The sequence below is a fragment of the Chiloscyllium plagiosum genome, unplaced genomic scaffold (genome assembly GCF_037043375.1).
Source record: "Chiloscyllium plagiosum isolate Xiang-an unplaced genomic scaffold, Cpla_swu_hap1 HiC_scaffold_10, whole genome shotgun sequence".
NCBI lineage: Eukaryota > Metazoa > Chordata > Chondrichthyes > Orectolobiformes > Hemiscylliidae > Chiloscyllium > Chiloscyllium plagiosum.
The window spans coordinates 28,770,561-28,785,280 of record NW_028270148.1 but is presented as its reverse complement, the minus strand read 5'-3'; the positions used below and the strand labels follow the sequence as shown (position 1 = coordinate 28,785,280).

General features: G+C 40.3%; 1 protein-coding gene across 1 annotated transcript in view; it reads right to left on the bottom strand.

The window, feature by feature from the left end:
- The window catches only part of fmn2b (formin 2b), a 479,925-nt gene that overhangs the window by 105,909 nt on the left and 359,296 nt on the right, over positions 1–14,720 (bottom strand). Inside the window, exon 16 of the mRNA XM_087990994.1 lies at positions 5,294–5,345. Within this exon, the coding sequence (XP_087847120.1) occupies positions 5,294–5,345 (52 nt within the window). The remainder of the gene's footprint in view (positions 1–5,293; positions 5,346–14,720) is intronic.

The window sequence follows — 14,720 nt, the reverse complement described above, 5'->3', positions numbered from 1 at the left end:
AAGAATATTCACAGTTTACATGTTGATTGACAGCTTGAAGAGTCTCCTAAATGCTTAGCTGTCTTGAATTGGATCTGACAAGAAGTTTACACAAGCTATTAACCTCATTGTAATGGGAAGAGAATAAAAGGTTTGAATAGGTTCTGATATAAGATGTATGATTTAAATACATTTTAATAGCATGGGTTTTAGAAACTGAACTTTGAACAAGTGGAATGTGGGTTTTGATCTCAGTGTATGAAGGGGTTGAAGAATCAACTTATCAGGCTTTCTGGATCATGATTTTTTTTTCCAGCCAGTATGAACAAATGAGTTCCTGGAATGCTAATCGGAATTTGTTTGTATTGGGAGAGTTTTATGAGACAATTAATCATTCAAGACAATTAGCCTGTTTTCAGTTAGGCGGATCAAGCTTTGTTTTGCTGAGGGGAAAACACCCAAAGCTTGGGAAGCTTTTCTTGCCAGTTTGCAGAAGTCCTGGTTGAAGTTCAATGTTGATTTAGAAAGTTAATAGGTTACCCCTCTGTAGCGGTTTTAGCTTAAAGATTCCAGACCAAAAGGTTATGTTTTAAAACATGATACAGAGTCCATTCAAAGCTGAGAAAATCTAAACTCTTGTGAGAATACTCAAGAAAGAGATAATCAGATTCTCAACGTCAGGACTTGAAAGCAACAGTTAGGTCAAACTAACAGATTTGATAAAAAAAAAGGGGACTCGCTCTATTGTTTGAGTAGTGTAAAGGGATGCTGTTGAGAGTGTAGAATGTATTTTTTTCTGCTGTAATTTGACATTTCCAAAATGTGTTAAAAGGGAGGAAGTAGTATGGTTATAATATCACTGGACTAATAATCTAGATCAGTGATCCCAGGGCATGGGTTCAAACCTTATCACAGCAGATGGTGAAATTTGAATTCAAGAATCGGGAATAAAGAGCTGATTTAATGGTTAATATGTAACTATTATCATAAAAACTCATTTGGTTCACTAATGCTCATTGAGTGTGTCTGCTGTCACCAACCATCCACTGATAAATTCCAACTTTGCATTTTTAATTTTTATTTTGCGTACGTACACTATAAAGCCGATTCTTAAAACAAAACAAAAATGTCTTATAGTTAACAGGTTTTTTTTGTTCTTCACTTTTTCCTTCTTTCACTTTCAGTTTTAATGGTTTGTCAAGTTTTTAATCATTAATGAAATAAACAATTCAGGGATTTTGCTGCTACGTCTCGCTTGCCTGGGTGTCAGCAAATGAAGCCATGTCCTATAAGCAGCCATGAGGGTCGGATTGTGAGAGCCACACTGGAGGTCCTAAAAGCTTATAATATCAGAACCAAAAGCCCAGGGCACTTGTCCACTATCTTAACTGCCTGCATACCACGCTGGGGTTCCAGAACTCCCAAAAACAAAAATCACTTGTTTCAAGTAAGTTTTCAACCAAGGCATGCCCAGTGAGTCAGAAGATTTGTTGACATACGACCTTTCTTGGTTATCTAATTCCAGGTCCTTACAATCTATGGTCAACTTACCCTTCAATTTGCTGTACAATTCACAACCCAAAGCCGTCGTTAAACTTGGAAAGATGCAGAAAAGATTTACAAGGATGTTGCAGGGGTTGAAGGGTTTGAGCTTATAGGGAGAGGCTGAATAGGCTGGGGCTGTTTTCCCTGGAGGTCAGAGGCTGAGGGGTGACTTTATAGAGGTTAATAAAAAAATCATGAGTATGGATCAGACAAATCACCAAGGTCTTTATCCCCAACGTAGGGGAGTCCAAAACTAGGTGGCAGGTGAGAGGGGAAAGATTTAAAAAGGGACCTAAAGGGCAACTTTTTGACTCAGACGCTGATGTGTGTATGGAATGAGCTACCACAGAAACTGGTGAGGTGGGTATAATTCCAACATTTAAAAGGCAACTGAATGGGTACATGAATAGGAAGGGTTTAAGAGTGATATGCTGGTAAATGGGATTAGATTGATCTGGTCAGCATGGACAAGTTGGACCGAAAGGTCTGTTTCTGTGCTGTATAACTCCATGACTGTGTATCATCCAGTGACCTTGGAGTTTTCTATTGGCATATTTAACCATTAAATAGAGACAATTCATGGAAAATAAACTTTGACAACCATCAGCTGCTGTTTTTCGATAAAAACTGTTGCCTTCATAAGCCAAAACTTGTTATTCCAATATTAATCTGGATGCCAAAATGTGAATGGGATGTGGAGACTGTGGGGAGGAGGAGGAACAGAAATGCACATTTTCCTGCAGTTAATGATCTGTATTAATGAGGTTAGGTTGTGGTCCTTGTCCATTTTGGCTCTAACGCACATGAAGTAATGGCTCATGTAGTATTCGGTGGTCCTGATGTATTTGCTATTTCATAATTGCGCCTGATCATAAAAACCGAAACCTACTTCCTCTTTACCACAGTAATCCGATAAAATGTTGCTTTTTAAAATACATGAAATTTTCCCCTTCCCTACATCAAACAAAGAAATACAGCCTAAAAGAATCACAACTGCTGTACCCATCTAGCTTGAGAGATCGTCTTCTCATTGTTATGGAGCCACACAAACCATATGTGATAAATCTTCAACATATTAACCATGGAGCCAGTGGGACAGCTGCTAGCTGATCTATCATAGTTATCTGATTTTTAACCCAGCCATTTCATGTATTCATTCTGTTTGAACTGTCTATGCTACAGCATACAAAGTAGAAAGTTCCTTTGGAGGATCACTCTAATTAGTCCTGCTCAGTGTCTGAATCTTTTTTTCCCTTCTCTCCAATATTTTTGCAGTTACACTTTGCCTTAAACCTTTCCCTGTTCTATTACCTTGGTGTTCTTCATCTCAGAATGGCAAATTAATGCAAATGCTAACTAATTCATGGCAGCAACCATGTATACTTCTGTCTTGTTAAAACATCTGTTTAAGTAATGAAATTAAGTTAGTGTTGATCATTTGTTTGGCCATAAACGTCATTACAGTACAGGGTGACAATTCTTAGAACATTGATCAACGTTTCAACTTAGTCAGAAAATTGAGAGTTCACATCCCACTCCACTCCATGACCTGAGTATTCAGTTTTTCTTAAAGTTTATTTATGGGACGTGGGCATTTCTGGCTGTCCATGCTTAATTGTCCTGGGGAAGGTGGTATTGAGATTCTGTCTTGAAACCCAACAGTTTGGTAAACCCATACTGCTGATAGGGAGGGGGTTTGAGGATTTTGATCATGTGAGTGTGAAGAAAAAAAAATTAATAATTAGAAGACAGAAAGGAATGTGGCTTTGAGGGAAGCTTTCAGGTTGTGGTGCTGCCCATGCATCTGCTACCCTTGCCCTTCAGGTGATTGAAGTTATAGGCTTGGAGTATGCTGTTGGAGGAGCTTTGGTGAGTTACTGCAAATGCTTCTGTACATAATGCTGTCACTGTACAGCAGTGACGAAGGGAGCAATTGCTGAAGAAGGTGCATGGGGTGCTGAGTTGTTGGAAGTGCTGGATTTTGGATGACACTTCTAAGCAAGAGCCCCTCCCTCACTTGGACATTGAGGATCCAACAGCTTTATTCATGGTATGTGTCCTGGCCAATATTTCACCTCTAAACAACACTGAAATTAATGCATTTTTTTTGTTGCTGCATGTCTCTGCAGTGTGAATGTGGTTCATTAGTTGTACCATGAACCAGACATTAAGAGACTGTAGAAGGAACTACACAAATGCAAGCTTTTCTTCACATTATATTCAAATGATTTCACACAGTGACTAAAATACTTCTAATAGGGGATACAGGAAGGCACTGGATGATCAAGAAGATCCCATCTCAACACTGCCTCAAATTCAGTCATGGCACAGATCCTCCCACTAATAGCTCAGCAAGTTTATCTTGGGAGCAATTGAGTAATGGAAATTGTAGAGGTCCAATGCCCATTGTCCAGTTTTTGCTGAATTACTTGTTTCTCAATGTGGTAAGTGTGCAAAAAAAAACTCATTTGATCCATCTCAAGTTCAAAAGGCAAAAACAAAAACGGCATCAAGATACAAATGTTTTAAAGCTATGCTGTAACCTCTGCCTGGAATGTACACATACAGAAATGCAGGGTCAGGCTCAGCTGTAATGTATTCCCTCCTTCTTGGCAAGGTTAAATAATCTGCCAGCACTCACTGTCAGGACACAAATGACTAATGGCCACTTGAATAAAGTACCAAACTATGTCTGCACTCCAAAGAGAAGGGGGAAGAACAGATTGGTTCCTGAGGAGTTAAAAAAAAAGGAACAATCAAGGGCATGGAACAGAACACAGGACATATTAGTTTATTATATGGATCTTACAATAAAACTTAATTGAGAGAGGAGTAATCTCCAGTACCAGCCTTGTACTATAGATGCCATCAATCATCATGCCATTGATCATGCTTGAAATTCACTTCTACTTTAAACTGCCTGCATAGGGGATTTACAAAGCTCTGATGAGTAAATGTATGATATGTTATTGAGCGGAACAGATTGGGAAGGGCCCCAAATCAAATCCAGAGTTAGTGAACATCAACTTACATCTTGGTGAACAAGAACATTGTTATTTCTTTTAAGGGAACTGGCCTACAAACCATGTGAACGGTCAAGCCAAAATAGAATGGAGATCGGTGATGACATCCCCACAGTTCAGCTGGGGTCACGTACACTATGCATGTTTATCTCTTAAGGAATGGCCTGAGTGTGAAACATCAGAACTGCTGGCATGCACAACACCTTACCCCAATATGAGTGGAAAAAAACAAGATTGGTGCAAAGAGGAACAAAAACAGATTCAAATGGCAGTGTTCAGTCATCGGTTGACATATTCCACTTCTGTCTTTTCTCTATGAAGTTCAATTAAGATCATAAAAAGAGCTATCTACTTTTCATCCTGATTCTCATTCACTGAAGTACAATATTACCACATTCGGGAATGTTGCCATCAACCACCAAGTCTTCCAAGATAAACAACACCAGTGTTTGAACTAAAGTTCGATATCATCTTCAAAGCAATTAGCAAATCTTGGATGCATCACAAAACTAGAATTTCATTTTTAATGTCTGATGTACAATAAGTGATATGGGGAAAGAATAGTCTCCCTGAGCTTTTACACCTGCAACTTTGGCACAATAAACATCAGTTAATTTGCACTCATTAATAACAGCCTGCTTTTCCAGATATAAATTCATTCATTATATATGCTGCAGCTGCTTTGGAACATACTGCTTACCAAAGCAGATTTTTTGCTGTACAATCTGAAGTTTTAGAAAACTTACCTTTTGTGAGTTCTTGACAGGAAAGCTTCCTGAGCCTCTTGATCAATCTTAGCTGTGAATCAAAAAAGACAGCAATTAATAACATGGTCAAAAAGTCAACTCTAAATACTTTCAGAATGGAAATGTTAAAAAAAATCTGATGTTATTTTTACTGATTCTGAAAACTAAATCAAAGTTAACTTAGACTCCACTATGATCGTAGTGTCGCAGAATCTCAGAGAAATTCAATGAATAAAGTTTAGGGGTGAGGGGGGAGGAGATGTAGAAATAGGATTTCCTGTTCTGGATCTTTGACATTTTTGAAGCTTAATCATTAAGCAATATAAGTACCAGGTACTAAATATGATCATTATATCAGATTTTGTAAAGCTCTTCAGAAAGTCAGTAGAAAAAAAACATTGCTTGGCAATTGGTTGAATGGGGAGATTAGAATAAAAGTTCATCTACATATTTGTTCCAAGAAAATCAATTATTTGCAATATAAGGAAAACAAACCACAACTGGACTGTTTCAAACTTGGCTTGATTTGAGCCTGCCAAGGATTGCCAAGTTGTACTAATTTAGGTGCATTATCATAGCATTGTTCTAACTTGGTGTCCCAAGTTCCACATCAGCCCATACAAATACAAGTTTCTTATTGCTGAGGTCTTGAAAGTTATAATTCAAAACAATCCAGGGCAGTCTCATACAGACTTCAATTAAGTGTACAGAGTACAAAATAACCCAGAATTCAGAATCAATAGCTCATGGAACGCTGCATGGACTGCTGGCATCCTTTGCAGAGAATTCAGCCTTGAGCTTGGAATGACAACTCTGCAACTTTGGAACTAAAATGATCCTAAATCTTGCTTTATGCATTTCCTGGTTTTTGAATAACCAATACTGACAGCAATCAAACAAAACAAAAAAGGTGTCCCATTATCCAACCTGTATGTCTTAGGAGAGCCATATCATATGTGACACTGTAGGACTAAAGTCTCTTACTGATGGCTCTCCCATTACTTCATTGGGCAGGCAAAATAGAAAAAGATCCTATCAACTTCAATACCATGGAGGAAAAAAACTGCGGCCCCAATCTCCCAGTTTGAAAAGAAGTATGGCAACATAGCCTTGGATATCTCGATGCACTGACTAGACATGATTTGCCCAGATTGCAAAAACTTCAGCTGGGCAATTAGCCTGAAGTTAGAACCCTCTTAAAAAAAAAGAGTTTACAAATGAACTATAGTCACACAGTAGAGTGTTCCTCATTACTTGGACAGTTAACCAGGAAATGTTAAGATAAATAAACACCTGCTCTAACATTTGGCTAATGATAAAACAGACACACCCCACTACAATCTTCTTGTTGAACTACCACTTTCTGAATGATGCTCATCTGAACTTCCTATGCTCTACTTGATACACTCACTGACATCACACTACTCTCTCACTCAAACCCCTGCCATCTTACAATCTCACTGATCTGTCAGCCTATGAGGATTGTGAATTTCTTGGGACGCGTGTTAACACCTCAGTATTTGATTAGAATGCTGAAATATATGAGGAAAAAAAACACTCCATACAAGGGACTGCCTAAATACAGGAGTGTTCTGACAGAGTTAAATATAAAGGAATTGAGGTGCAGAATTTAAACATTGGACCAGATACGTTTTCTTCTCATTTCAGAGAAAAATGGTTTATTTAGTTTAGCAGACACCATGATTTGATTATCATGCGGCTCAGGCGATGTTCTCAGACTGGTATGGAGCTCGCGAAATTAAAAGTAACAAATTCGGCCAGACTAGACTGCATTCAGTCAGAAACAGCGAAAGATACAGAAACCCCTGCACAGGATTTGCTGGTTTTCTGTTTAGTGGATAACATGGTCTTGCACCAGAGCAAATTTAATTATTAAGAGGTTTGGAGTAAACGTGCAACATCTTCATTTTGATTCACTTGCCCTCTTGACAGGGCTCAAAATACACCGGGTTCAGTGGGCAAATTCACTCCCAATACCCTTCAAAACATCCAGGGCAATTCAATCTTTGGGGCATGGGAGGTAGTGGTGGCCAGTCAGAGAGAGGTCACTCTTGTACGTGTAGAGAGCTACTCCTCCAATTGCAGGCTGGCTTGCTCGTGTTTTTTGAGAATAGACTCATTAGTGATTGGAGGAACAATGAATCATTGGGGGGTTGGGGTGAGGGGGGGTGGATATCAGAAGAGAAATAGTTAAAACTTAATGCAGCAATTCTTGGAAATGAATGTATGAATCATACCCACCCACCATTTTGAAATTGTACCAGACAAGTCAGGTCAATAAATCTCATTCATCAGTTTGACTGTCTTTCTCCATCCTTCTGGGTGGTGAGAGTGAGGTGGGGCTTTTGCCCTGTGCTGTGCCTTTTGCTAGATCATTGAAGGGAGGCAGGCAGAAACAGTATCATCTGCCGAAGTGTGGGGAGGGAGAGACTGCAAGAGGTGGAAGTAAACGAGTGCTCTTCTGGTATACTAGCCCACATTTTCCATTAAAAGTACAGACCATCTGTTATTGATTGCCTTTGGAACACTGCTGCGAGAAAATTCACTGTGGTGTTGACCTATATAATACAGTATATTGGCAAAAATATAGTGGTGAGCACGGCTGCCTCACAGTGCCAGGGACCCGGGTTCAATTCCAGCCTTGGGCGACTATCCGTGTGGAGTTTGCACATTCTCCCAGTGTCTGCGTGGGTTTCCATTGGGTGTTCTGAGTAGGGGGATGGGTCTGGGTGGGATGCTGTTCAGAGAGTTGGTGTTGACTTGTTGGGCTGAATGGCCTGTTTCCATACCGTAGGGATTCTATATTTCAAATAAAACTATATAAAAATAATCCATAAGAGAGGGCATGCTGTCAACACAAAGTCTGCCCCATCCTTCCGGAATGCTTTCAATTAGCATTACATTCACCATACCCACTACCCATTAACTACCAGCAAGGCAAGTCCACTAACTGAGGAAAGTTAAAACTAAATCAAAGACAAATCCTCCTTTATTTATGAGATGATGATTAATTCTTCACGGTATGAAGCTAAAAATAGAGAAGGATGTGATGTTTATGTTTTTCTTTGCTTTATGGAATAGAAAAGGAAAATTCTGGATCACTGAGCAGAGGTACAGCTTGAATCACTCTTATGGAGAGAATATAAACTCCATCGATAATAAAAAGATTCTTATAAGAGGTACCAATCCTTCAATATTTCACAGCAAGACAGATAATCTGTCAACGTGGGTAGCTTGGTTTAGGTGGAAAATGGACCCTTCAGATTTTCAACTTGAATAAACAATAACAAATGATCTTCAATCTGGCCAGAGCACTGAGTCATTCAATTAAGAATAAAAACAGAGACATAGGAGGAGTAGGAGTAGGCCATTTGAGTCTTCAAGCTTGCTCTGTCAGTGAATCATGGCTGATCATTAAGCTCAATACCTTAATCCTGTCCTCCCGCCATGTTACTATTCCCTCTCGGCACAAACAATAAATAAGCCAGTAATAAAATCAATAAAAATGAAATCTGAAAATAACATGGAACTTTATAAAGCTAGGGAAAAAATGTGTTATGAAAACACAATTTCAGGCTTCTCAGGCATGAGGAATATGTATGAGATTTGCTAATGTGGAAATAGGTAGGAGGATGATGGTGCCTACACTGAATTAACTACCCTCCTTGCTACCAAACTTACTACAGCGGTGGTGGTGTTGGGGCACTGGGGGGGGGATTAATGGTTGTTGGTGGTGGAAAGAGAAGAGGATATTACTTTGCACCCAGGGTTCAGGTTTCACCCATTCGTTGAATAAAAGTCATCTCTATGATCAGCTCATCAAGCAAAATACCAGAGAATGTCTTTTGCTGCTACTTTATCTCATATCTGTGTCTTTCCCAGACAGAAACCTAGCATCTGAGAAGAGAGTTAATAACGAGATTAGATTACTTACAATGTGGAAACAGGCCCTTCAGCCCAACAAGTCCACACCGACCCTCTGAAGAGCAATCCACCCAGACCCATTCCCCTACATTTACCCCTTCACCTAACACTATGGGCAATTTAGCACGGCCAATTCACCTAACCTGCACATTTTTGGACTGTGGGAGGAAACCGGAGCACCCGGAGAAAATCCACGCAGACATGGGGAGAATGTGCAAACTCCACACAGACAGTTGCCCGAAGCAGGAATTGAACCCGGGTCTCTGGTGCTAACCACTGTGCCACCGTGCCGCCCAAGTTTGAGTGCCTCCAAGATATCAAATGTCCCCCAGTCTATGATACACATTCCCTTAGTACTAAAACAAAAGAGACCACTGTGCAAAGATGTTCAACTGCAAAGGCCAAATGGCACCACCAGTGTTGGGGAGTACGGAGAGGCAGTGGGGTGGTGGTATTGCCGTTGGATGAATAATCCAGCTACTCGGGCTCTGGAGCCATGGATTTGAATCCCAACATGACAGACAGTAAAATGTGAAGTAAATTAACAAATCTGGAATTAGAAAAAAGCTACTTTAAACGATAACCATGACACCATAGTCAATTGTTGCAAAAATCCATCTGGCTCAATAATGTTCCTTAAAAAGGAGGAAAATCTGCCATCCTCACCTGGTCTGGACTACATGTGACTCCAGACTCACAGCCACGTGGCTGACTGTGATCTATCCTCTGAAATTGCACACTAAGTCACAGTTCAAAGGAAATTTAAGGATGGGCAACAAATGCATGCCTTGTCAGCTACACCCACGTCCGTGAAAAAATAAAGGATATAGTCACTGCTGTACTTGGCAATACCCTTGATTATTGGCAGGGAACCTGAAACACTTCAGGTCATACCACCAAAAAGGAGAGCATGCTGTCTGTGTGTGAAACTGGGTCTTCCCGAGGTGAGGGTGAGACTTTTCCCACTTGATGCTCCATCACAGGTCTGGAACAGAGCAAGAGGTTTTGAACAGTTTTCCTGAAAGATTCCACTGTCAACATTTCAGTCGACAAAATTATCTGAGGATAGGTATACAATATGCTTTTGTTTCTCATGAAGGCTGGAATTGGAGGCACTTGATAGCTGTCCTGAAGCTATTAGTACCTTGTAGCCAATTTATTCTATCCAATTTTACATTGAAAATACTTTTTGTGGAACTCTGTCAAACTGGCAGTGACTTCAATGATAAACACACATTGCCACACACAGGCCATTCGTCTCGATAAACCACTTAAATGATTTGTGGCGCACCATACAGGTTTTATGTTTAGACTCAATAAGCCAGAACCCCCATGAATTTTGGATCCAATAAATATTAGCAGGGAAAACAGTATTTCTATCCACAAATAGACTTATCCAAAAATAAAAGTTTACACATTCCTTTGCACAGTATCTCCCTTCTCTGTTTTCTTAGGAGAGGTTTGAAGATTTACAATCTCTCGAATGACACAGGGACTGCTCAGAAGCTGGAACACAGTTCTTATGCTGTACCCATCCTTTCCAATTTGGTGGAGTTCTCCAACAAAATCCCTCGCCCTTTTTTTTAAATGAGGTGTTAGCAGAATTACTGGATAGCAGAAGGGTAACAGTTAGAGACCAAGGCAAACCTTGCTATCCAATTGGAAACGTTCCCTGGCTAAACTCCTGGTGGAATAGAGTGGGCATTGTTGAAGTCTGAACTGGGATTTCGCTCTTAGCTGCTGTGCCAAAGATGGTGCAAATACGGTTCTGATACTTGCTCAAGCCTGCCAGAGTTCCTTTCACCAACTCTTGCAAGCGACATGGGATCAAAAAGAAAACAACTTCCATCCACAATCCACACATACAACTGCCTGGTTGGCCAGACAGCAATGATAATTTATTTATCGCGCCTTTAAACAGAATTAAACTCTTCAAGCCACTTCACAAGGAGCATTATGAAACAAAACCCGATAGCGAGCTGGAAAAGCTTGGTCAAAGAGCTGTTTTTATGAACATCTTAAAAGATAAAGTAGCAACAAAGGGCGGCGATAAGAATTCCAGCAGGGTCATCAATCACGGATCAAACTTGAGAATGGCACAAGATGCCAGAATGAGAGGAGGGCTGAAGGTTCAGAAGGTTGTGGGGTCGGAGGAGAGTGAAGAAAGAGAGGCAAGACCACAATGGGATTCAGAAACAAGGACAGAAATTTTAAAACTCATGATGTTGCTTGACCAGAATCCAATGTAGGAGAAAATGAGGACTGCAGATGCTCACTGTCTATCCTCTCCACCCTATCACCATCACCCACCACCTTCATTTGCCTATAACCTTCCAAGCTACCTTCCCCCAGCCTCCTCAGCTCCTTCACCCCCCCCCCTCCCCTCACCAAAACCACCTATTTATCACTCAGCCTCCTGCCCCCCCACATATTCCTGATAAAGGGCTTATGCCCAAAGCTCCTGCTCCTTGGATGCTGCCTGACCTGCTGTCCTTTTCCAATGCCACATTTTTTGACTCAGAAGTCAATGTAAGTCAGCATGCAGTAACAGGGAAGAGAAGTAAGATACAGTTAGAGCTTTGGGTAACTTGAAGTTAACAGACAGAGAACATGGGTACCAATTATATTCAAGTATTCATACTGTCTGGCCCATAAAAACTAAATTGGTATTGATTGGTAAGACACATACTTTAATGGTATCATAGTTAATAAGCTGTTTGTTCACAAAATTGGCTCACTGAACTTGTCATGCAAGCATCTCAAAGATCTGCTCATCTTGGGATCCAATATTGCTTGGACATCCCAAGCATTGAGCTACACAAATTCCCTCACACAATTTTGAGTTTAATTTGTTGTTCTCACATGTACCAAGATATGGTAAAGTGTTGTAGTGCATGCTATAGAGGCAGCTTGTGTCATACAAAGTGCAGAATAGCAGAACACAGTGCAAAATATATTGTTACATCAACAGAGACAGAGTGCAACGGAGAGCCGAGAATTAACATTTGAGAAGTTCAAGCAAATGTCCAATAACAACAAGGCAGAAGTGGTTCTTGAATCTATTCATACCTGTATTCAAACTTTTATATCTACTGCCTGACAGAAGAGGGTGTGAATGAGTATAACCATAATGAGCAAAGAACAAGGGAAGGGTCTTTGATTATGTCGTTGCTTTTCTGAGGCAACAGGAAGTTTGGATGGCATCAATACACGGAAGGCCGGTTTGTGTGTTGGACTGGGCTGTGTTCACAACTCGCGGTAGTTTTTTGCAGTCTTGGGAAGAGCAGTTACCAAACCACGCTGTAATGCACTCATGCTTTCTATGGTGCATCTATAAAAATTAGTATAAGTCCTTGTGGACATGCTGAATTTCCTTAGCCTCCTGAGGAAATAGAGACATTATTGCATTTTCTTGACCATTGTGATCATTGGTGATCATCACTTCCAGGAATTTGGCCCCCTTGATCATCTCTATCTCAGAACCAGTGATGCAGATGGGGCGTGCCCTCCACTCTACTTCCTGAAGTCAATGACCAGTTCCTTCCTTTTGATGTTGATGGAGAGATTGTCATCTTTACACCATGCCGCTAAGCGCTCAATCTCTTTCGCACTCTGTCTTGTCATTGTTTGAGATCCAAACTACAATGGTGGTGTCATGAGCAACCTTGTAAATGGAGTTGGGGTGGATTTAGCTACACAGTCAGGAGTGCATAAGGAGTACAGTAGGAGGCTGAGTACGCAGCCTAGCGGGGCATCGCTATTGATAATGGGTTGTTATAACAAGGATAAAAGTGGTCCACTCAATTTTGAGTTCCATAATCTGATCTAAATACTTGGACTTTTCATGAACTAAAGGAAAAACATCAATTTAAGATGACCACAATGAACATCCAACCAAGTTGAGACAAGCTCATGGAATCATTAAACAAAACACCGTCTGAACTGAAATTAACTTGTCGTCAAAAATGACAGAAACCAGTCACTGAGGTCTGTATCATGATTTATCTTCCCCTTTTCGGAAATTTTATAATATATTGGGAGGAAAGATTCACCAGCAGCTTAAACAGCTTGGAAAATAATGAAGTCAGACTAAGGAATCCACAAACAAAAGTATTTCAGGCAACGCACATTTGGTGCAGAGGAGAGAAGGCCAAATGGTCATGTATCAAATGGAATACTTGATCTCTACGTCCCCCCACTTCTCTCAGGCTCTCAAACAAAAAAAAATGTTCAGTGATAAAGCAAATTGGTCTAACATCTATTCACTGAGATGCAAGGAAATCCACTGATTGCCACTGATCAAGATGGAAGACAAGCAAATGTGGTCTCAGGTTAAAAATCAACCATGGAATTTAAGGACTTTTTAAAACAGTCTATTCATGATCTTCCCTTCTGTATGAGACATACCCCTTTTTTTCCCCACAATCTGCATAAATGATACCTCTTTCCATTACTTTTCGCACAGTTAATACACAGTAAAAATTCTATTTGTTTAACTTTTAAATAAAAATTCTTGCAATTAGATCTTTAACTTTGATTAGCATGGCATTTTAATTGAAGTCCAATGTAGTTATATGCTAAAAACAATTTAAAAATCTTTGTCACAGCCAAACAGGGAGATCAGAAAGAAAAGGAGCCTATTCACCCCTCCTCATCTGGTCATAACTGATTAATTAATTAATTCTGGACTGTCTAATCCAGAAATGAGAACATAGTTAAGTTGGTGGCATATATTGAAGAGCAATCAATACAGAAACACAAGAAAATGGTTGGTGTTTGGAGATCATCTCAGTCATAGGACACCACAGTTGATGTTTGTCAAGGTAGATATTTTCAAATCAACTTGTCCAGAGATGCTAGTGTAGAGTCTGAAGCAGTTGAGACTTGAATCAGCGCCTCTCGAATCAGAGGGAGGAACACGACCATTGCACAAGATTGTTCGTGTTTCAGAAGGTAGATATTGTCCTAATGGACCTGATCAGAGATGTCACCGCGAATTTCTGGAGCGCGTGTGTCTGGAACCTAGACTCCCTGGTTCAGAGGTGGGGACACTACCACTGTATCATAGGAGTCCAGTTCCTCCAGGTAGAGTTTTTAATCAACCTACTCAGATTTGTTATGACACATCTCTGGAACAGAATGTAACATGAACCCAGTGCTTCTGGAGCAGGAATTCTCGCATGTTGATATTTTTCTAATCGACAGATCAGTATCACATACTGCTGGAACATGTCAGACCTGAACCCAGAGCTTGTGTCTTTCCTCAACTTGCAAGATCAGAAGCAGTGTCCTTTCTGTGAATTTCTACACACACAACAGATAGGGTTCTCTGTTATCGTCTCTTCCAAAGGCACAGTCACAGGTGAACTCATTGCCTTTGTCACTGAACTTCCAATTACTCTTAGACTAATTTTAGGTGCGAAGGAGCATATCAGCTGGTTCAGACCTTACCACCTTCTGACCTCTCGTTTTCTGCTTTATA